Raw genomic sequence first — 24,377 nt, 5'->3', positions numbered from 1 at the left:
AGGGAGATGGGGACTACATTCTAGTTCTTTCTCTGTAGAGAATTGTGTTTTGTCCTTTCATGGTCATGTCTTCTCTGGTTTATTTAGTGCTTAACATTTTATGAGGTACTTTTATGTAGTTAGTTAATTGGATCTTTACAGCAAATGTGAGTTAGGCCTGGCAGGTACTGTTATCCCCATGTTATAAGGAAGCTGAAGCTGAGAGAGTTGAATTGGAAATTGGCAGGTCTAGTACTTGAACTGTTATCTTGTTTCTGGTTCAGTGCTCTTTGTCTTGTTCCATGTTACCCTCTTAAAGAAAAAACAGTGTCGAGGCGGGCGCCTGTAGTCCCAGCTACTCGGGAGGCTGAGGCAGGAGAATGGCGTAAACCCGGGAGGCGGAGCTTGCAGTGAGCCGAGATCCGGCCACTGCACTCCAGCCTGGGTGGCAGAGCGAGACTCCGTCTCAAAAAAAAAGAAAAAAAAAAGAAAAAACAGTGTCTAAAATGTTTTCTGACAGGTGTTCAGTGTATTTTGCCTTACTTTTTGCATCAACTAACCTGTTAGTATTGAGTTATATCTTACAGGAACATTTTCTTTAAAAAAACTCTGGAAGAGTTTCTCTGCTCTTGAGAAACTCTTCTATGACACCTATAAACATATCATCAGTGTTGAGATGACTATTTTCACATTTTTCCATATTTAAGGTCTCTTGGTCTTGCTGTGGCACCACGCATAAGATTTCTTCAGAAAATGCAGAAACAACCCACCAAAGAATTGGTAATGAGCCAAGCCGATAAAGTAATTGAGCCAAGGGCTCCCTCCCTCACCAATGACGAAGTGGAAGAATTTAGAGCCTACTTCAATGAGAAAATGTCCATCCTTCAGAAAGGTGGAAAAAGACTCGAAGGGACAGAGCACAGACTGGATAATGATACTGGTGATGAAGAACAGGACAAAGAGGAAGACGATGAAGAAGAAATGGAAGAGAAGCTGGCAAAAGCAAAAGGATCTCAAGCTCCATCTCTTCCTAACACCAGTGAGGCACAGAAGATCAAGGAAGTTCCTACGCAGTTCCTGGACAGAGATGAGGAGGAGGAAGATGCTGATTTCTTGAAGGTGAAGCGGCACAATGTGTTTGGATTGGACCTTAAAGAGGAGAAAACATTACAAGTAAGTTTACTCCCAGTGGAGGGTCTTCTATTACATTGTCTTACTATGTGCTTATTGTTGCCTTTTGGGGACTGAGAGAAAGTGAAAACTAAGAGAAACTTAGGCCGGGTTTCTTTGCAATGAACTCTTCCTCCTTTCCCCCATATTTAAACACAGAGTAAGTGCCAGTGAATTTTCATATTTTTCATAACTTTGGGAGCTCTAAGAGGTTAACAACGTTAATCTTATTTACTGGTTTTCTGATGCTGTGTTTTAAAAGCTGCCAAAGTGCCGATTATGTCTCAAAGGAAGGCAATGAAGTTTCTTGGTTTATGGCATGAGGATCCTTCGTTATAATTCTTAAGATACTACTTTCTGAGTAAATTTTAAGGAACAGTTGTAATTATTTAAATCTTTCTAAACATAAGTTTTACTCTTAATGCGACATTTGTTTATGGGAACCAAGCCAGTATCTTAAATAGAAATTGAACAGTTCTTTTTTAAAGGCTAGTTATGAATGTTTATGAAAAGTTTTCATGTAAATCCTTTGTTTCTCTGTAGCCGTCTTCTAGGAGGAACAAAAGAAATAATCCATTTAGATAAAGCACTTGTTTTTTAGGATGCGTTTGTAGGTGCACAGTAAGTGTGTTTCCCCTTCTCTCTTATTCCCCTTTCTACTTTCTATTCTTGATCATCTTTTTAAAAGGGAATTGAGTAAAAAATGAGCTTGATTCTTACTCTTTTTACAATGTTGAATAAAATTTCAAGACTCACAGTAGGAAATACATAATAGATTTTGACTGAAACTTAGAAAAGTGTTTCTTTAAGTAACCAAAAATTAAAAACCTAGAAAATGTACTTATTGAACTCTTTATATGTGTTATGTGTTAGTCATTTTCTAAACATTATCTCATTTGTGCTTGAAATAACTGCAGAGGTCGTTACTACTATCTCATTATACAGGTGACGGAAAAAAAATAACAGTAGCACAGAAACAATATACTGTAGTGAGGCACACAAGTAGTAAATGGCAAAGCTGGAATTCGAACATAGTTATTTTGACTTTAATACTCATTGCTGTCGTCCAATAATCCTGTATTGTCTCATCCTGCTTTAAATTAGATCATTTTAAGTCTGTAGTTAAGTATCAGTGAAGTTAAATACAAGAAGTTAGATTTTTGTTTTAAATAATTTAGCCACTGTATTAACTGTTATGTATACCACTTTCTAAGAATCATGAACATAACCAAAGCATCAAGTTAAGATGAGAAGGAATGATATAATTTTATAATACCATGAGTTCACATAAGTAGGACATGTGTCTAAGTACTAATAGCTCATCTGGCATTTGAAAAATGTATATAGCAAAACAACTTTTTAAACTTTTAAAAAAGTTTTACTGTATATCAGTTATCTAAATTATCCTAACTCTTTAATATTTACAGTTTGAGTTTTGGCAAATGTATGGTGTTGTATAATTACCACAATTAAGAATAGAACAGCATCGTCACTCCAAAATATTTCTTATTCCCTTTGCAATTACTTTACCCTTCACTCAGCCTCTGGCAACCACTGATCTGATTTCTACCCCTGTATTGTTGCATTTTTCAGAACGATATATAAATAGGATAATACAGTATTTAGCCTTTTGTGTCTGGCTTTTTTCATTTAGCTTAATGTTACTGCATGTATCAGTAGTTTGTTCCTTTTAATTGCTGAGTATTTCATTGTATGGATGTATGATATGTTTTCTTCAGCTTTAAATTGGCATTAATTGTTTCCAGTTTTTGGTGATTATGACAAAAATCATTATAAAAAATATTTTTATGTAAATAATTTTCTCATTTCTCGGAGAAACAAGTGGGGTTATTTTCCAGGAATAGGGTTACTGGGAACATATGTTAAGTGTATATTTAACTTTGAGAAACTCCCCAGTTGTTTTCCAAATCAGCTCTTCCAATTTATGTTCCTGCCAGCAGTGGATAGGAGTTCGAGTTGCCTCCCATCGTGGCAGCACATGTTATTGTCAGTCTTTTAATTTTAGCCATTCTAATAGACATGTAGTGATACCTTACTGCAGTTCTAATTTGCATTTCCCTAATGACGGAACATCTCTACATGTGCTTATTTGCCATTCATATATCTTCTTTGGTGAAATGTCTTCAAGTCTTTCGTCTCTCTTTTGAAATGGTGTTGCCTTAGTAAATTCTAAGAGTTGTCTATATATTCTGAATACATATCCTTAATCAGATATATTTTGCTAATACTTTCTCCCAATCTATGGCTTGTTTTTATTTTAAGTGTCTGGTAAAGAGCAGGTATCTTAAATTTTGAAGTCTGATTTATCACATTTTAGGTAATTTATATAGTGTCTTATCTGATAAATCTGTGATTGACCAAAAGTCACAGATTTTCTCCTATGTTTTCGTCTAGAGGTTTTACAGTTTTAGCACTTATATTTAAGGCTAGGATCCACTTCGCCTTAATTTTTGTATATAATGCTAAGTAAGGATCAAGGTACACTTCTTTTGCATGTGGGTATCCAATTGATTCAGTACCATTTGTTTGGAAAAAACTATGCTTTTTCTATTGAATTACCTTGACTCTTTGAAAGTCAGTTGACCGTATATGTGTGGGTCTCTTTGTGGACTCCTATTCTATATGTCTGTCCTTTGACCAATAACACCAATCTTGATTAGTGTAGTTTTATAGTAAGTCTTACATCTGTGAGTCTGTCAACTGATGTATATTTTCTTAAAATTGCTTTGGTTATTTTTGGGCTATTGCATTTTCATATAAGTTTTTGGATTAGCTAGTTACTTCATATAAAAAGCTTGCCGATGACTTCACTGAGGTTGCATTGAATCTGTAAATCTAACTGGAGAGAATTGACGTTGTAACAATACCTTTTTATTTAGGCCTTCTTTAGTGTCTTTTTAGCATTGCTTTATAACTTTAAGCACATGTAATGTGCACATATTTTGTTAGAGTCATCTCTTACTATTTGATATTTTTTAATGCTATTATAAATGGTATTTTTAAAATTTCAATTTCCAATTATTTGTTGCCAGTATATGGAAATTGTTTTTGTAGACTGATCATTCTAAACTGACCTATTAGTTTCTGTGGCTTTTTGGGAGTTTTTTTGGATTTTTTTCTGTAGCTGATTATGAGATTTGTGAATAAAGATGGTTTCATTTCTTCCTTTATCATCTATGTGCCTTGTATTTCTTATTTCTTTTTCTTTTGCTTGATTATACCTAGTGTAGGATCTGTAGAATAGAAGTGGTAAAAGTAGATATTGCTGTGTTGTTCCTGATCTTACTGAGGGGGAAGCATTCAGTCTTTTACCATTACATCTGATGTTAGCTGTGGGTTTTTTTGTAAATACCTATGAGGTTGAGAAGCTTCCATCTATTCTTAGCTGGCTTAGTGTTTTTATGATAACATGAATTGTGACTTGTGTCAGGTGCTTTTTTTTTGTAAACATTAAGGTGATGACGTGGTGGTTTTTAGCCTGTTGATTATGGTATATTGATTTCCCCTGCTACATGTTGAATCAAATTTAAATTCCTTTGAAAACTCCATTTAAGCAAGATTTCTTTATATTATAGGATTCTATTTGCTAGTATTTTTGTTAAGGATCTTTCTGTTGTTGTGAGGGATACTGGTTTGCAGTTTTCTTTTTTTGTGATGACTGGGAATATGGTACATTTTGAAAGCTTTTTGTATATTTTGCCAGCATAGAGGTCATGTTGATCGTTGTCCTGCTAGTGTCTGTATTGTTTGAATCTCTTTTTGATTCCAATATGAATATGAATAATTTATATTAATATTAACAATTATTTAGAAAGTTATGATTTCTTTCTTAATTTGTGTATATATAGTTTATACATATTTTTCCCTGTTGTGATATTTGTCTGTTTCCTGTTGATTTGTAAGATGTCCTCAAACAGTAAACTTACTGTCTCTGGCTTTTAACTTTCCTTTGTGTCCCCTGTCACACACAGTTGTTCATTTGCCTGCCTTCTCTACTTTGTTCCAAATTCCTTGAAATATTGTCTTTTTTTTTTTACTTAAGTAAAAATTCTCAGAATTTTATTGCCATGTGAATAAATTCAGAATTGTATTCTCACTTTAAACAGGAGGGTTCTTGATTTTATTTTCTATTTTAGAAATCAATTAATAGCTAATTTTAAAATACCCATTACACCCATGATCAAGACAGTAACGATTCATTCTGGTTTCTTTTAAATGTTAACTAAGGTACAGTCTCCTTATCTAACGTCAGTGTCTAAGTTTTCTTGTTTGGACCATTTTATACTTTCAAGTATAGATTCCACATTAAGTCTTTTTAGTCATTCCTGGAAAGGACACATAGAAAATATATGTGAAGAGATCAACTATTTCATCCTTCAACTTTAGCGTTCCTATTTGAACAACTACATTTTCATTTTATGCTGTGACAAGGGCATGGTTAAAGATGAGTGAAAACATGACCCTTATGGGTACATTTTAGTAAATGCAAATTTTATTAAATTGAGGGAAAAAAGTCCTAGAAAAATAAAGAAAAACAAAAACAAAAACCCAAAAAGCACACACAGTGTATACAAGCCCATGTGAAAAATATTTTTAAATTCAAGAGACATGAAATTACTTTGGCAAATTGCTGTAAAAATTTCAAATGCTCATTCTAAGAAAACAGCAACAACAAGCCCTTTTCCTAACTTAGGTTCCTTTCCTCTCAGTCCTGCTCAGACTTAGTATTTCTCACATCCAGGGCACCAGAGATGATACTCTTCTAAGGCTGAGCGCTCTGTTCTCGAGGGGCAGGGCGGGGGACTCTGCAAGAATGGTTTTGAGAAAAATTTCCTATAAAATACCCTTTTACCCAGATTATAAAATGCTTGCTTTTGGTGAAAAATCTCTAGTAAAACACAGAAAATTACAAATAAAAATAACCTGTAATTTCACCACCTAGAGATAACAACTGTCTTTGCTTTTTTGAGTGTACATATACACATTTGTTCTTTTTTTTTTTTTTTTTTTTTTTTAAAGAAATAGGGTCTCACTCTGTCACACAGGCTGGAAGGCAGTGGCATGATCGTGGTTCACTGTAGCCCCAAACTCCTGGGCCCAAGCAATCCTTCTGCCCTAGCCTTCTGAGGAGCTGGGACTACAGGTGTATGTTACCATACCTGGCTAATTTTAAACATTTTTTTTTTTTATAGAGATGGGATCTTGCTGTGTTGCCCAGGATGGTCTCAAACTCTTGGCCTCAAGTGATCCTCTCACCTTAGCCTCCCAAAGTGTGAGATTACAGGCAGTAAGCCACTGTGCCCTGCTCATATACCCATTTTTAAATAAATGAGATGCTCCTAAGTATATATATTTCCCCATGTCATTAAAGTGTCTTCACAGATATTTTTAATGGTTGTCTAAAATGCCATTAACCTTTATTTAACCATTCCCCTTCTGTTGGATACTTAGGTTAATATCCTTTCTTTGTATCTCTGTTTAAAGAGTTCTAATTGACAGGTTTCTTCTCTCCTTCGCTTTCACTACTGTCACAAGCATAACATGGAACTGATTCTACAGTTCAAAAACACAAGATAGGAATCTTCTCCTTATCTCATGTAAACACTTACTTTACAATAATTGTTTCAAAAATTTTACCCCCAAATGATTACCGAGCTTACACATATTAGGGCACAAGATGACCTAGGTCTCTTTGGGTTACCAACAAGGTTCTAAGGGGGCCCCAAGGTTCTAAGAGGGCCCCAGTGACACTACATAATACCTCCTGATGCCGCTCTCAATGAAGGAGGGTCACAGATTCCTCCAGACCATAATCAGATCTGCTCATCTCCATCCAGAGAGGTTTTACCACATCACAGCTTGCTCCTGGCCTGATAAACTATCAGTCCCTGAGGAGTGATTGAATAACCCACATTTCAGTAACTACCATAAAATATGATTCTGCATCCACCTAGTGCCATTGTCTCACAAGTGCCCTTGATAGAGGGAGCAGTAATCAGTCTCTGCTTGTGACAGTGCAGCTCGACAGAGCAAGTATCCTTTTCTCAGAGTGAAAAAAACGAAACAAGGAAGAACAAAAGAAATTGTTGCAGGCCTTTTTTTTTTTTCCTCCATTAAACAGGTAATGCCTGACTGTATTTTCTACTTTGTAATTAAGAATAACTCGTTAATACTGTACATCAGGCCAGGCATAGTGGCTCACACCTGTAATCTCCCTGAGGTAGGAGGACCGCTTGAGCCCAGGAGTCCAGGGCTATAGCAAGTCACGATTGAGTCACAACACTCCAGCCTGAGCAACAGAGAGAGACCCTGTCTCTAAAACAACACAATGCACATCATTAATGTATACCAGAGAGAAGATTTGGTCTGCAAATTCTTTAATGATATCTCTTGTGACCATCAGAATACCTTCCCAACTACTAGTAAGCTGATGAATTATTTTGAACATCTGGAAACATTCTTCTAAAGTCTGTTTCTTTCCCCTGTCAATCACAGTTTCCTCTGATAGTGGATTGTAAGATCTGGATTCTGGATCCATTAGTTCTAATACCATGAAGAATTTCTTCATGGAGAAGAACTTCTTACCATGAAGAACTTCTTCATGGTATTAGAACTAATGGATCAATTCAAGTGGGCATGAAGTTCCACTTTGGCAATTCAGAGTAAAAGGTTGTCTTCCATGGCTGATGCTCTTCTGCCTCCATTATAATTTTACCAGGAAAACAATAGTCCTTCTCCACTCTTATTCTTGGTATGAACAGTAGGATATATTTCAGTCAGTAAATTCTGTGCTCCTGAATTTCCTTCAGATTGCTTTACTTCTAAACACTTTGATAAGATTAGCTGTATGTGTGGCTCTGGGTTCAGCTTCACATCTTAGAGATTTCTCAACCAGGAGGACCTAGACAGATTTTGCCTTATAACTGAAAGGCTTGTAGAAAAGTGACAACTTGTGTTCCCCTAACACACGTCTCAGTGGTAGGGAGCTGTCTTCCTGGGAAAACATAATCCAGGGCAGTCAAACAAAAGGAAAATACTGTCTTACTGATCAGTGTGTGTTCAGGGCCTGGTACAATGACTAGTGCAAATTTCACAAATACTTTGTGAATGAGGGAGTGAATTTACTGAATTTCTCATTCCTTCACTTTGGTTTTGTTTGCTGTGACTTATATAGAACTCATAGGTAGGGTTTATTTTTGGAAAACCTGTATTTTGTGAAGTTCACCTCATTGACTTAGAATGGTTCAAAAGGTATTGTTGAACTTTCTATAAATGTGAGCATAAAAAACTTGACTCTAAATGATATACTTATGTAGGCCGAGCTTTATAATTTAATTTAGATAGTAAGTGGTAGTATCTAATTATAGTGTTGTGAAATTCTGTTTACTAAGACTACATTTGCATTATACTGTAAGAAGTTCTATCTTTACGCATGTACTTGCATGTTTTTTTATTGTAATAAATTTAAAGTATTATGTGTTGAATATGAGGAACATTTTGGGGCAGTTGATAAGATTTTTGATGCTAAACAAGGAATGTTTTGCTGTTTCTTCCTGTGCATCCCCTAGTACTGTGCACAAACAATAGAGTTGAAGTTTGTGGTTCTCCAGTTGAAATAGAAAGGCTAATTGCCTTTTCTTTCTTTTTTTGAGATGGAGTCTCGCTGTGTCACCCGGGCTGGAGTGCAGTGGCCCTTCTTGGCTCACTGCAAACTCCGCCTCCCAGGCTCAAGTGATTCTCCTGCCTCAGCCTCTGGAGTAGCTGAGATTACAGGTGGCTAATTTTTGTATTTTTAGTAGAGACAGGGTTTCACCATGTTGGCTAGACTGGTCTCAAACTCCTGACCTCAGGTGATCCACCTGTCTCAGCTTCTCAAAATGCTAGGATTACAGGCATGAGCCACCGCACCCAGCCCTTTTTTGAACTACCTCTCCTAGTCTTAACTTCACCTGCTACCTACTTTTGAATTTTAAAAATTAATACTTATTTTCACTGCTATTAATATCTTTTGATTCTTCTCCATGTTTTTAAGCAGTTGGTTTTGAATGTGACTCTGCATCCATGATCTCAATTGGGTTTCCTTTTTTTTTTGAGACAGAGTCTCTCTCTGTCACCCAGACTGGAGAGTGCAATGGTGTCATCATGGCTTGCTGCAGCCTCGACCTTATGGGTTCAAGTGATCCTGAATTCCTGGACTCAAACCACCCTCCTGCCCCAGCCTCCCAAAGTTCTGGGATTATAGGTATAAGTCACTGCACCCAGCCTGGCTTTCCATTTTATCTTTTACTTTTGCATTTTATGTTTTAGTGTTGTATGCATCCATCAGTCACTGGAGGCTACTTTTTTCCTTTGTTACCTGTTTTTAAGGATATACCAGATACAGAAAAATCAAACTATACATAAAATGGGAATAATACTATCATTTGCACATATAACTGACTATATTCCCTGTGGGAAGACTAAGCACTTTTCCAGACACTGCTGACTTGTTGAATTTTTGTTGCTCACGTTTTAGAATTGTCTTTGTAGACACCATACCAGACACAGGAGTGAACTGGCTTTGTTACTTATAACTTATCCTCTTTATCTTGATTATCTTTTTCTTCTTTTCTTATCTTTCTGGATAAAGGAGATTTGTACAAGAACCACATTGAAACTTGGAGCCAGTAGGAGCCCATTGAATTGTAGATTGTATGGAATATGTCTAATAATCATATCATTATAATTAAAACCATAATTATTTACTTGGCATTTTACCATATACTGAACACTTCTGCATAAGTTCTCATTTTTCCTCATGACAAGAAAGGTAGCTATTATTTAAAATTTCGGAGGAGGAAAGGAAGGCTTTTAAGTGACTTGTCCAAGGTCACAGTGGTGAAGTTAACAGTGAAACCTATTTGTGATGCCAAGTCACATTTTCTTTCTCTCCCGTCATGCCTACCATTATTTGTGTGTAGTTTGCCTTCTGTAATTGGGTAATGTCAGTGTAATTGACAGTATTGTAAATAATTTTGGGCTACTCATTGTGTGCACACACTTGGAGTATAAAATGAATGTTTGCCTTAAGACTTTGGCGTGAATGGAGACGAGAGGTATTGAGTGCCAGGTGCAAGCAAGGCCTTCTGGAATGCTGCCTTGTCACAATCCTTTTCTGTTTGATGAGATCAATGCAGTGAAGGATAACAAGATTTTCTTAGCAGCGGAGAGGGTGCCACGAGTGATGAAGCAATAAGATATGTGCAGGAGAGAGTGCAGGTGGAGTGATCAGGCACAAAGGTGGTAAGAGATGGCCGACTGACCTCCCGCCATAGGGAAGAGCCTTGTTTTGGCCGATTGTCTTGTTGTGTGTTAGAAAGTTGACCTCCAGGGAGACAGTGTTAGAGAAGAGCATGAACATATAACTAAAATGATTAAATTAAAATTTATTTTTGGAACATTTATTTCCTTAAATGTGAACATGGAATCTCTAAGCATATGCTTTCTTTTCTTTTTCAATTTAAACCTTTTTAGAAATGAGACTGGGTAGATTCCATTTTAGCTCAACAAATGTCCTTTTAAAGCTTTCTTAACAGTAAACATAGGTCAGTTTTAATTAAGATTTGAATGACACCCATAGATTATTCTTTGTGCCTTAGAGTTGATTCCAGATCCTGTTTACATTGATTTAGTCCTACTTTTTTTTTAAGTAGCTTTTTCTTTTTTTAGTACTATAAGAACTCACTGTTGGTGTTAAAACACAGATTAGCTAACTTTGAAGCTTATAAGTATACTCTTAGAAAATGATTCCAAGTTCCAAATCAAGATTCTGCTATGTGGGAGCTAGGATTTTTCTGCCTCTTGTCTCTTCACTTTTTCTCTTTTTCCCATTTTTTATTTTTCTCCTTTCAGCAGTAATTACCTAATAGATGCCAGGGACTGTGTTAGGTACTTGGTGACTTTTAGGAGCTTTAGACTATGTATTTGTAAAATAAGTACTGGAAAAAGATTAACATCTATCAGTTTTTTTATAACTTACCATGCACTTTGACTATCATATCTCATTTATTTAAATTCTTACCACAGCTTTGTGTAGTGTTGTTGTCATTTTACAAGTTCAGACACAGGCTTTGACAGGTTCACTTACTTCCTTGGCTAATCTTCCATAGTTAGTGAAGTGCTAGAACTGGAGTCTGTGCTTAGGCCCCTCTGACTTGCCTCGGTATAATTGTGCTTGCTTTGATTCCTGTCATTTCTACATTTAGTGGTGGCTTTTAGTGTTCCATTTTCACTTCCTACTTGCACTGCCATTCTGCCCCCAGATTCTTATTACCTCATTCTTGGCTGGGGGGTATAAGCTTCATAATTCATTCTCAGTGTTCTTCTGAGTCATCTTCCTGTGAACCTTGGTCAAATTAGTATTTTTTTCGAGTGGCTTACCTTTCATGCTACCCTTTAGTTCATGCTTGCAGTTGGGTTTTGTAAGCTAGCCCCTATCCTATTGTCCTGTGAGACCGTTCTTCCCAGTTTCCACTTAAACAGTGAAGGATTCCTTCCTGGATTATTTTCTTCCTACTCCAGCATTTCACATCTTTCAAGATTCAGTGCTTATCTTGTCGCTTCTTTGAAGCCATCCTTTACTTCTTCAACCCACTGACCTCTGGATTCCAATTGTCTATTTTGCTAGTATTTTTTTTTTTTTTTTTTCGTGGCATTTCATAATGTAGCCACATGACTCTTAATTTCTCTCTCTTCCATACCTGGTGATTTGTGTTCAGGGGCCTTATATAATGTTCAGTTGACTTAAACAGAAGAAATAACTCTAAAGTCAAGACTACTGTACCCCGAGTTTTTGCTACCATGAAGTGAAACAATGGTAGGATGATCTCAAATGTTGCCAGCTGAAATAGTTTGGTGTATATGCTCATTTGTCTTATAGGTGTCTTTTCGGTTGTTTGTTTTTGCATCCTGTGCTTAATTCTTTTTTAGTAATCTAAGCTTTGTTCCAATTCAAAAGGAGTAGTTATTGTGTAACATGAAGCTTAGATGCATGTATTGAGTTGCTTTATACATTTTTTTTCCTATTTGAGTTTGGTATGCAGATGACTTCCTGAGGATGTAAATTTTCAGTGGAAAGCTTAAAGCTGGTTTTGGCTTGATGTTTATTCTGTAACATGCTGGATCATTATATCAAATATTGACTTGTTTTCCTTTATCTCCTCCTTTTATACAATACTCAATATTCATAGCATCTGCTGACCCTGAATTTTTGAATCTACTTTTGTGGTGGAAGTTTCAACAGCTACTTTTACAGGACGTATTTATCTTTGTTTTAAGGTAGTCATACAGGTAATGAAAGAAATGTGAAATAGGACACAGGTTGTCCTTGAAGGTCATGTGAATTGCCCTTGAACTTGATTGTTAAATGATTAGAAATAAGGAGTTTTCAAATTCATGAACAATTGCTTGTTTATATGGCTCTCATAAATATAACTGTACAACACTGCTAATATGGCAGATTAGTTTCCAGAAATGCTGTTCATAAGACCACTTTAAAAAAAAAAAAGACCACTTTTTAAGTCTCTAAGCAGTCAGTGTGTGTATCTGTAACTGAACTTGTTAACGGGAGGACTATCTTTGTGATGGCACTGGATTCAACTTTCACGTTTCTTTTCAACATTTTTAAATTGTCAAAGCAAAATTTTGTTTTGACTTTGTTCTTTTTGGTGCATATTTTGAAACACAGCTTCAAGTCCAAGGCAACATCTGAGGCTAGTGCCATCTGTTGGTGACAGGTAGAATTAAATCACTTTTGCTTTGATGCGAAGCTTTGTTCTTTACTATAAAAGTGTACATTTTAGGTGAAATGCTGGCTTACTAAGTGAAGGCTTCATGAAGTTTTTAGAAAAATTTATTCAGCAAATATTTGAACACCTGCTGTGTGCTAGGCATTGAGAGCTGTTAGCAAAACAAACAGTATTCCCTGTGCATTAACAGGTGGGATGGGCAGAAAATGAATATGTGTCCTATGGTAGGGGCAAGATGAAGCAGTGTAAGGGGTATATAGAGATGAGGGAAGGCAGGTGGCATGCTGCAATTTCAAATAGAATGGTCAGAGGTGGTAACCATGGAGGGTGTATAAGGCAGTCTTCCATCATTGCTGGATCATGACCTGTAGAGGTTTTAAGCATTGAAAAGAGTATTGTTCCTCCCCCCCCATAGGTAATTTGAAATGAAAACAGTATGAAACTTGAAAACAGTAAGAAAGTCCTGAAGTTCTTTTCTCCATGATGGTTACTTCACTGCTTTTGTTGAAGTAAATTATTTCAAGAACATTAAGAAAAAGATATTCCAGCTTTACTGGTTCTCTGAGCATATGTGTAAGCTGCCACTTGGTTAACTAAACACTGAGAACTAGGCACTCTAGGGGGAATGTGAAGATAATTCAGACCTTCTTTGAACCTGGTGCTAGTACGTTAATTGGAACAGGGATGTCTGTGTATTAAGAAATGCCTATTGTTTAGTGAAAGTGAAGTATAAGTATAAACTTATTTATAAAATAAGTATAAGATTAGCATACAGATTTCATGATCTAAATCTTAAGTCTTTAGGGCAGTGTTTCTCAAGCCATCTTTGCTGAAGGGTTAATGTTTTAATTTTGAAGCAATCACAGACCTATGACTTTGTAAAATATATTACAGTTAAATTATGAGAATAATGAGAAATGAACGCTTTTGCTTCCCTAGTTGTTGTTGTTGTTCTTCTTCTTCCTCCTCCTCCTCCTCCTCCTCCTCCTCCTCTTCTTCTTCTTCTTCTTCCTCCTCCTCCTCCTCTTCCTCCTCCTCCTCTTCTCCTCCTCCTCCTCTTCTTCTTCTTCTTCTTCTTCTTCTTCTTCTTCTTCTTCTTCTTCTTCTTCTTCTTCTTCTTCCTCTTCCTCCTCCTCCTTCCTCCTCTTCTTCTTCTTCTTCTTCCTCCTCTTCCTCCTCCTCCTCCTCCACCTCCACCTCCTCTCCTTCTTCTTCTCCTTCTCCATCTTCTCCTTCTCCTCCTTCTCCTTCTTCTTCTCCTTCTCCATCTTCTCCTTCTCCTCCTTCTCCTTCTTCTTTTTTTTTTTACCTTTTTGCTTCTTCCTTTGTCTCCCTTTAGGTTGGATTGTTTTATTTTTATCTTTTAATAATAACACCTCTTTCTGTATTCTTTTGTTTCCTCTGTTTGTATTGCCCTAAAATTATACAGTGTTGTGGGGTGTTTGTGCGTGTATGAGGTGTGTATTTCCCTCTTATCCTCTGCCTTCTGCCATGTGAGGATGCAGCAAGAGGGCTCCTACCAGATGCCAAATGCTGGTGCCCTGGTCTTGGACTTCCCAGCCTCCAGAACTTCGAGAAATCTCTCTTTTTTATAAATTACACTGTTGCAGGTATTTTGTTGTAGCAGCACAAAGCAGACTAAGGCAGGTTCTCTAGTTGAATTGTCCACCCTCTACCCCTAAAGGGAAGGAAGATTAAGAAGAAGAATTAATATATAGGTATCTGTAGACACATTGTCTATATAATGAAGTGTGTAGTAAGATATAATGAAGTGTTAATGAAGTATGAAGTAAGTAATCTCTTTGAATCAGGTAGCACTTCTTGCTTTTTTCCAGCATTCTCTGCAGCATCTTTCACATGTTAGGCACTTAATGCTTGTTTGTAGCATGGAGTCCTTTTCTTCAGTTGAGCCTCTTCCAAGGCATTCATTGACAGCACTTTCATCCCTAGTATCAAAATAATAAAATGTAGTTCTTCCTCAACGCATTATGATCAGAAACATCTATGATTTTTGTTTTAATAAACCAAATTTTTAAAACTTACTTTTCAAGCTAGGAGTGTTTTGCCATAGGACAAAAAAGTATCTCTATTAAGCAGGTAGCAGATCATCAATCTCTGGACATTTTTTCCCCTCCAGAAGGCTGTTGCTGTTTTTGACTTCTTCTTTTAGCTTGCCTGCTGGCTGTTAGAATAGAGGTGACAGACGGTCTTGATATACTGTTGGGCAGAGAATCTGCTCGTTTTTATTTGGCATAACAAATGATTGAAAACAGTGATATTTTGTTACAGTTCTAATAAGGCCAACATGGTGGTGATTCTTATGGTGCATAAATTCTAGGCTCTAGAAACAAGTGCCTTAGTAAACTGGGCACTGTAAATGTCCCTGGACTATATAAGAATAAATTTCTTGGCACTAATGTGCATGAAATAGATATCACTCATTGCAACTTTTGGAAACGTGCGTAAATTAGGATGAAGCTAATATTTTCAGGGATTATCTGTCTTGGTGCCATTTTCCTTCCTATTGGTCTGTTCTCTCTCTACTTCTCTCATTGCTAGACTGAGTGAATCAGTTTCTCAATGACAACCATAAGGCATGCCTACACCTAATAATTCTCACCCAAGTTTGTTTTTAAAATTAAAATGGCATATTTCCTATTACATCTTTGGGTGATCACGATTAGCATAATTCTTCTACCTGCATGCATTTTCATATGTACTGATTTTTGTCATGGGAAGGAACAAAGCAGAGGAATGTTTTCTTCCTTGCTGTGATACCTAATTTTGGAAGGTACACTAATTTCAAAATGTTTGATGTAGGAAATGGTTGCATATTCCAAAAACACTTAGCATGAACTTACTAAATAATGCTCTTCCTGTGGTTTGGATCAGCATTGTTTTGTTTTCTTTGCATCTTTTCATCTATCTGAACTGTCTTTTACTTGCTGACATATTCATAAAGCAGAATTTTGCAAGTCGAAGAGTAGGTAAATTACTATTAAAGTGCTGTATTTGTACTCCTCACTCAAATCTTCTGAGACTGAACTTTTTTTTTTTTTTTAAAGGAATCTATGAAAATCTGGCTTTCAGTGAGTCTTACTTTCTTTTTTACTATTTCCTATTAAGGGTTTTTTAGGTTGGCTGAATTTTACTGTACTTACTAATACGTGTTTTAGTAGCTATTGAGCCATTTTATTTAATAGCTTGAATAAACTTGGTTATTGAATCTTTTTAGAAATACTTATTTCTAATCCTCTCTCTTTCATAAAAAGGAGGGAAGAAGAGATATTTTATTGTGCAAGACTATGCTATCAATATCCTGGAGCCCACCTATCTAGTTTCCAGTGTGTCTGCTAGCACCAGCTTAACTAACCAGACTTATAATGAGTTTGTAATTAATTGATTAGGTATGGCATACCGAGTTACTTCTTTTCCCTGCCTACCTCAAGCCCCATTACCCCTGTTTTATGACAGAAATTTCAGATTTCTTTGGCTTTTCTGATTTATTTGCTGACAAAAGAGATTTTTTCTAGGTTTCAAGAATTGTGCAGAGTCTGAGATTCTACCCTACTTGTAGGTTAACATATTAGCCTGCCACACTTTCTTATGTTGCTGGACAACTCATGGCACAGCAGGCAGTATAAGCTTCAAGTTTGTATTGGTTCCCCTGCCCGTCAAGTCCCACAGGGGCCACATGGAGACAGGCCTGGGTTGGTGCTCTCCACAGAGTGGGTTTGTGTTCTAGGTGTACAAGCTCAAGCTCAGGAGACCGCTATTGTTATTAAAAGGCTGCTGGCAAACCTGGACAACTTTTGCCCCTGAGGGAGAAGCTTTCTTTATTCTGGTCAGGAAACAATTCTGCCCACCTCCCCCCACAGGGAGACACTATTTGTCTCTCCTAAGGCTGTATGCTATCCAGACATCCATAAAATAGTGTGGAAAAGTTGCTGACACAAGATGTACAGAAACATGAGGGGCACATGGATAATGGCTTCCCAAAGGTAGGTAGTAGCAAAACATAGAACTCTTTCCATTTTTCTGTTTTTGTAGGCTTCTCCCAAATGAGAAAAGTTACTTTAAATGATCAACATGAATTCCAGAGAGACACAGATTCCTCCATGTGAAAGTCATTGCTTTTGTTTTATAAGACCCTAAATTAGTGGGCAGTTAACTTTTCTGGGGCTAAGTACTCCAAAGTGTGCTTTCTGAACAATCTGTGCTTACTGCTGTTAAAGCACTCAGGCATACTGCTGTCACACCTGTTTTTCCCACTATACTATATACCTTTATGAAGGTAAGGAATATATATTATTCATTTTTTGGGTTATCTGTGAGGTTTGCCTGTCATTATAATACATTCTTAGTAGCTGGCTATTGAGTGTAATGAATGAGTAAATGATTAGAAGTTTTTCAATTCAAATCTGGTTCTTCTTTTATCTTTGCTTATTCAGATTCCTTATCCCAATTTGAGTCTGTACCATCTGGTAGAAAAAGTATCAGGAATATAAAGGATTAGTAAATACTGGTTTTCTGAATGGGTTAAGCTTAGATAGACTCCTGTGTTAGTTTTGAAAAGGCTGGTCAGATGCCGAGTAAGTATCTTGTGTGAAATCATTCCTAAACCTAAATTAATCCACCCATCATCCCTTTCTTTTCAGATTGCTTTGATCTCTAGGACCCGTTTTCTTTGTATGGTCCTCTTATGTCATCTTAAATTTTAGGTTTTAGGGTTTTGTTTTGTTTTGTTTTCATGAGTAGTTTTGGCTACCCACCTTCTTTTTTTGAAAAAATTTGGCTTTAGTGTTATATGTGCAGATTTGTTACATAGGTAAATTGCATGTCATAGGGGTTTGGTTTACAGATTATTTCATCACCAGGTGATAAGCATAGTACCTGATAGGTAGTTTTTTTTTTTTTTTTTTTTTTTTACCCTCACCCACCTTCTTGTCTCTACCCTCAAGTAGGCCCCTGTGTCTCTTGTTCCCTTCATGGTCATATGTACTCAGTGATGTTTAACTTGCACTTAAAAGTGAGAACATGTGGTATTTGGTTTACTGTTCCTATGTTAGTGTGCTTAGGATAATGGCCTTTAGCTCCATCCATGTTGCTACAAGGGATGTGATTTCTTTCATTTTTTATAGCTGCGTAGTATTCCATTGTGTATATATACCACATGTTCTTTATCCAGTCTACCACTGATGAGCATTTAGGTTGATTCCATGTCTTTGCTGTTGTGAATAGTGCCACAGTGTATGTATGTATGTATGTGTCTTTAGGCTATAATATTTATATTCCTTTGGGCATATACCCAATGATGGGATTGCTGGGTTGAATGGTAATTCTGCCTTGAGTTCTTTGAGAAATAGCCAAACTGCTTTTCACAGTAGCTGAACTAATTTACCTTCCCACTAGCAGTATATAAGTGCTCCCTTTTCACCACAACTTTGCAGTGTCTGTTATTTTTTTGACATTTTAATCTCCATTTCGACTGTGTGAGATGCTATCTTATTGTGGTTTTGATTTGCATTTCTCTAGTGATTAGGGATGTTGAGCATTTTTTCGTATGCTTTTTGGTCACACTATGTCTCTTTGAAAAGTGTCTGGTCATGTCCTTTGCCCACTTTGTAACAGAGTTGGTTTTTGCTTGTTGATTTAAATTCCGAATATTAGACAATTGTTGGATGCATGGCTTGTTAATGTTTTAGTTATCTTCCAGGGTTTTCATAGTTTCAGGTTTTACATTGAAGTCATTGATCTATCTTGAGTTGATTTCTCTTTATGCTGTAAGAAAGGGGGTCCAATTTCAGTCTTTTGCATATGGCTAGCCAGTTATCTCAGTACCATTTATTGAATAGAGAATCCTTTCCCCATTCATTGTTTTTGTCGACTTTGTGAAAGATCAGATGGTTGTAGGTGTATGGCCTTATTTTTGGGCTCTCTCTTCTGTTCCATGAACGTATGCATCTGTTTTGGTACTAGTACCGTGCTGTTTTGGTCACTGTAGCCTTGTAGTATAGTTTGATGTTAGATGATGCCTCCTACTTTATTATTTTTGCTTAGGATTGCCTTGTCTATTTGGGCTATTTTTTTGGTTCCATATGAATTTTAAAGTAGTTTTTTCTAATTCTGTTAAGAATATTAGTGGTTGTTAGTTAGGAATAGCATTGAATCTGTAAATTGTTTTGGGCAGTCTGGCCATGTTAATGTTCAGTCTTCCTATCTGTGGGGATAGAATGTTTTTCCATTTATTTGTGTCCTCTCTGATTTCTTTGACCAGTGTTTTGTTTTTCTCTTTGGGGAGATCTTCCACCTCCTTGGTTAGCTGTATTCCTAGGTATTTTATTTTTGTGGCTATTTCGAACGGGCTTGCATTCTTGATTTGATTCTCAGCGTGGTTGTTGTTGGTGTATAGGAATGCTACTAGTTTTTATAGATTGATTTTTGTATCCCGAAACTTTGCTGAAGTTAATCAGATCAAGGAGCTTTTGGACAAAGACTATGGGATTTTCTAGGTATAGAATCATGTCATCTGCAAACAGGGATAGTTTGACTTCCTGTCTTCCTATTTGGGTACCTTTTATTCTTTCTCTTGACTGATTGCTCTGGCCAGTACTTCAAAGAGCTAGAAAGATATCAAATTAGTAACTTAGTCATCACAACTAGAGGAACAAAACCAAGAGCAAACCAACCCTAAAGCTAGAAGAAGAAGACAAAAAATAAAATTAGAGCAGAACTGAAGGAAATTGAGACACAATAAAACCATACAGGCTGGGTGCAGTGGCTCCTGCCTGTAATCCCAGCACTTTGGGAGGCCAAGGTGGGTGGATCACCTGAGATGAGGAGTTCAAAACTAGGTTGGCCAAAAGTGGTGAAACCCTGTTTCTACTAAAAATACAAAAACATTAGCTGGGTGTGGTGGTGTGTGCCTGTAATCTCAACTACTTGGGAGACTGAGGCAGGAGAATTGCTTGAACCTGGGAGGTGGAGGTTGCAGTGAGCAGAGATTGCGCCACTGCACTGTAGCCTGGGTAGCAAAGTGAGACTCTGTTTCAAAAAAAAAAAAAAAAAAAAAAATGCCAAGCACGGCGACTCACGCCTGTAATCCCAGCACTTTGAGAGGCCAAGACAGGCGGATCATGAGGTCAGGAGTTCGAGACCAGCCTGACCAACATGGTGAAACCCTGTCTCTACTAAAAATACAAAAATTAGCTGGGCGTGGTGATGTGCACCTGTAATCTCAGCTACTCGGGAGGCTGAGGCAGAAGAATCACTGGAACTTAGGAGGTGGAGGTTAAAGTGAGCTAAGATCTCGTGCCATTGCACTCCAGCCTGGGCAACAGAGTGAAATTCCGTTTCAAAAAACAACAACAACAAAAGCAAAAGATCAGTAAATCCAGGGGTTGCTTTTTTGAAAGAACTGATTAGATCAATAGACCACTAGTTAGACTAATAAAAAAGAGAGAAGATACAAATAAACACAATCAGCAATGACAGAGAATGTTACCACTGACCCCACAGAGATTCAAAAAACCCTTAGACTATTATGCACACCTCTGTGCACACAAACTAGAAAACCTAGAAGAAATGGATAAATTCCTGGAAACATACATCCTCCTGGTATTGAACCAGGAAACAATTCAATCCCTGAGGAGACCAATAATGAGTTCTTAAATTGAATCAATAATAAAAAGCCTACTAACCAGAAAAAGCCCAGTACCAGATGAACTTCACAGCCAAATTCTACTAGATGTATGAAGAAAAGCTGTTACCATTCTTGCTGAAACTATTCCAAAAAATTGAGGAGAAGAGATTTCCTCCTTAATTCATGAGGCCAGTATCATCCTGATACCAAGAGCTGGTTGAGACACAACAAAAAGAAAACTTCAGGTCAATATCCTTGATGAACGTAGATGTAAAAATCCTCAACAATATACTAGCAAACTGAATCCAGTGGCACATCCAAAAGCAAATCTGCCACAATCAAGTAGGCTTTATCCCTGGGATGCAAGGTTGGTTAAACATATGCTAATCAATAAATGTTACCCATCATATAATCAGAACTAAAAGCAAAAACTACATGGTTATCTCATTATATTCAGAAAAGGCTTTCAATAAAATTCAACATCTCTTGATGTTAAAAATCCTCAAACTAGGCATTTAAGGAACATACTTCAAAATAATAAGAGCAAGCTTTGAAGAACCCACAACTGATACCATACTGAATGGACAAAGGCTGGACGCGTTCCCCTTAAACTTGAGTAAGACAAGGATGCTCTCCCTCACCACTCCTATTCAACATACTACTGGAAGTTCCACTTTCTTTTAAATATGCTTGGAAAAATTGACTTCTGTATTGAACTATTAGTAATTTTATTTTAGAGTGAGTTCACTGTAGAGATCATTGAGATCCCAGTGCTGTCCCACACTTAGGTTTTGGAACTAAGTGTTTATATGGTTTTGCGTAGGGTAAGATAAAGGATGTGCATGCTGATTACCATTGCCAGAAGACTTTGCAAGACCTTTTTCTATGGCTGTGTACTTCTTCAGCTTGAAAATAACCTTGGTAGAGGGAGTGGCAAATGGAAGCAGGTGTCCCATTTTCAGTGCCAGCGCAAGTGCTCCTACACACACACAATGCCACTTGAGCCGTGTTGTCCCCATAAATGAGAATCTTGGAGAAGCAATATAAAAACTGCCAGGTAATATTTGTGTTCCTTTTGCGACATTTAAGTAAATTTAGTAATCAAAATTATATAGTTATTTTTAACCAGAAATGAAAGTAGGCTTTTTGGCAGGCCTATGTGTTCACATCTGTGCTGGGTTTATATGTTCTTGCCAACAGTGTACTTAGTAGTATAACAGAGAAAAATGATTCATAAGCTTTTTCAAATTGAGACCTACAACTCATTTATATTTATATTCCCATTAATATCGTTAATATGAGTGGCTTTATATAGTTTTCTAGGAATCCCTCATTGTAAGTTGAGAGAGAGGGTAGTCTCGTCACAGGAAGCATTTCTTCCATGGTATCCATATATTGAGTTGCATACCTTGTATGAAATGTAAAACCTTAGCAGATGCCTAAAAATGATTATTTAATGAGGCCATTTATGTCCCTGGTTTCTCAGGTTGAAAGATCCTGCTGGACTACTTAGAGCACCAACTGTATTCATAGTCTGTTGAGATCTCTGTTAAAAAACAAAAAACAACAATCCACAGCCACTTCAGGGACTCGTTTATTCTTCCAGTGAAAAGTCCATAGTGTACACACCCAAAAATCTATTGATGAAAGAATTAAAAATACTATTAAGCCTTTATGCAGAGTGGGTTAGCCTGAGCATTTGGGAGTGTTGGTTGACCTTAAATACCCTCTGCCGTGTCCCCTCTTAATCCCCAATAGTTAACCGAGCGTTCTTTTACTCATTTATTATGGATATATTACTGTCCCAAATATGAAAAAGTTAGACTTGTCAGCCTTCAATAAACTTACATAGTGACACAGGACATTTATGTGGAAATGTTAAGTGAAATGATATAAGATAGCAGTGTAAGAAAGACAATGTAAACTATTTACCTGCAGTAATAAAATATTTTTAATTTGGCCTAGAACTTTGAACTTTGGGGCTAGAGTCTTGGAAGATCTTTCTGGAGTAGTGGCGATTTAGTAAGTGTCTAAGGCTGTATTAGATGTGATAGGTGAAGAAAGAGGGAAAGAGGATATAAGAGCACAAAATGTGTTGTGGCCAATTTTGGAAGGGTAGAAGAGCTCTGTAGGAAATAGCAAGGGCTAGTGAAACAAGTGAAGGAAAATTTCTTTTTTCCTTTCCTTTTCTTCCCGTTCCCCTTCCCGTTCCCCTTCCCGTTCCCCTTCCCGTTCCCCTTCCCGTTCCCCTTCCCGTTCCCCTTCCCGTTCCCTTCCCTTCCTTTCCCTTCCCTTCCCTTCTTCCTTTCCTTCTCTTCTTCCTTCCCTTCTTCCTTTCCTTCTCCCTTCCCTTCCTTTCCCTCCCTTCGTCCCTTGCCTTCCTTTCCTTCCGTCTTACTCTGTCACCCAGGCTGGAGTGCAGTGGCACGATCATGGCTTACTGTAGCCTCGACCTCCTCAGTCTCAGGTGATCCTTCCAAGTAGCTAGGACTATAGGTGCTTGCCACCATGCTCAGCTAATTTTTGTATTTTTTGGCAGAGATGGGATTTCGCCATGTTGCCCAGGCTGGTCTCAAACTCCTAGGCTCAAGCAATTCGCCTTGGCCTTCCAAAGTGTTAAGATTATAGGCATGAGCCACCATGTCTGGCTGGAAAATTTCTATTTTATGTTTTAATATTATCCAGTGTTACTACTGTGACCATTTAGTACCATTTAAATATAAATCTGATCATGACCTTAAGTAAATGAAAGTTAATACAGATTCATCTTAAAGCATGACTTCTAAAAGTGAATCTTCCTTTTTATAATTATCTGAAGTCTTAGATACTAAACATTTTAACTAGCCTTAATAGTTTGAATTTTTATCGGCAAGAAGAAAGTAAATTATTCAGATATTGAAGTCTTCTAGACCTTGAGGACCTGGTATGACATAGGGTTAGATATGTTGAAAATGAATGCATCATGTTACTCCATTTTTTTTCTTTTTGTGTCTCTTGTTCCTTTTGATAATAGCTTTTTTGAGATGTAATTTCTATCATACAATTTAGTCATTTAAGGTATGTAATTTAATAGTTTGTAGTATGTTCACAAACTTGTTCAGCCATTACCATGATCAGTTTTAGAATGTTTTTTATCACTTCCAAAAAGAAACTCTACACCCTTTAAGCTATTACCTCACAACCCTCCATTCCCTTCAGACATAAATAACCGCTATTTTCTGTCTCCATAGATTTACTTATTCTAGACATAAGTAAATAATGAGGGCTAATGAAACAAGTGAAGGAAATTCACTTGTTTTCTTCCATTCCCTTCAGACATAAGTAACCAGTGATCTATTTTCTCTCTATATAGATTTACTTATTCTGGACATTTCATATGGAATGACTTCAAATGGAATCACAATAAGTGTCTTGTGTGACTGGATTCTTTCACTTAGCATTTTGAACAATTAGATAAAAAATCAGTAGACATAGAGACATTGGAAATCTGGACAACACTATCAACCATCCTGGCCAAAATGTTATTGTAGAACACCATATCCAACAACTGCAGAATATTCATTCGTTAGTTCACGTGGTATATTCATAATGCACCATATACTGGGTCATGAAATAAGGGTTGAAGACCGAATATACTGATTACAACCGAATTAAAATAGAAATCAGTAAGACATCTAGGGAGACCCCAAGTATTGGGAAATTAGGGTCTGAAGATAGTGTTCTTGCTACTTACCTGTTTTTGGTCAGCTCTTATACTCATGTATTTAATTTTTTTTTTT

At 36.9% G+C, this 24,377-nt stretch overlaps 1 protein-coding gene across 1 annotated transcript in view; it reads left to right on the top strand.

Moving 5' to 3' along the window:
• Positions 1-24,377, top strand: part of DDX10 (DEAD-box helicase 10) — a 283,829-nt gene that overhangs the window by 59,037 nt on the left and 200,415 nt on the right. The window contains exon 13 of the mRNA XM_010371338.2: positions 687-1,152. Coding sequence (XP_010369640.1) covers positions 687-1,152 — 466 coding nt within the window. The remainder of the gene's footprint in view (positions 1-686; positions 1,153-24,377) is intronic.

This window comes from Rhinopithecus roxellana, chromosome 15 (genome assembly GCF_007565055.1).
Source record: "Rhinopithecus roxellana isolate Shanxi Qingling chromosome 15, ASM756505v1, whole genome shotgun sequence".
NCBI classification, from domain to species: Eukaryota; Metazoa; Chordata; class Mammalia; order Primates; family Cercopithecidae; genus Rhinopithecus; species Rhinopithecus roxellana.
The sequence above is the reverse complement of the archived record's forward strand: the minus strand, read 5'-3'. Positions and strand labels throughout refer to the sequence as shown.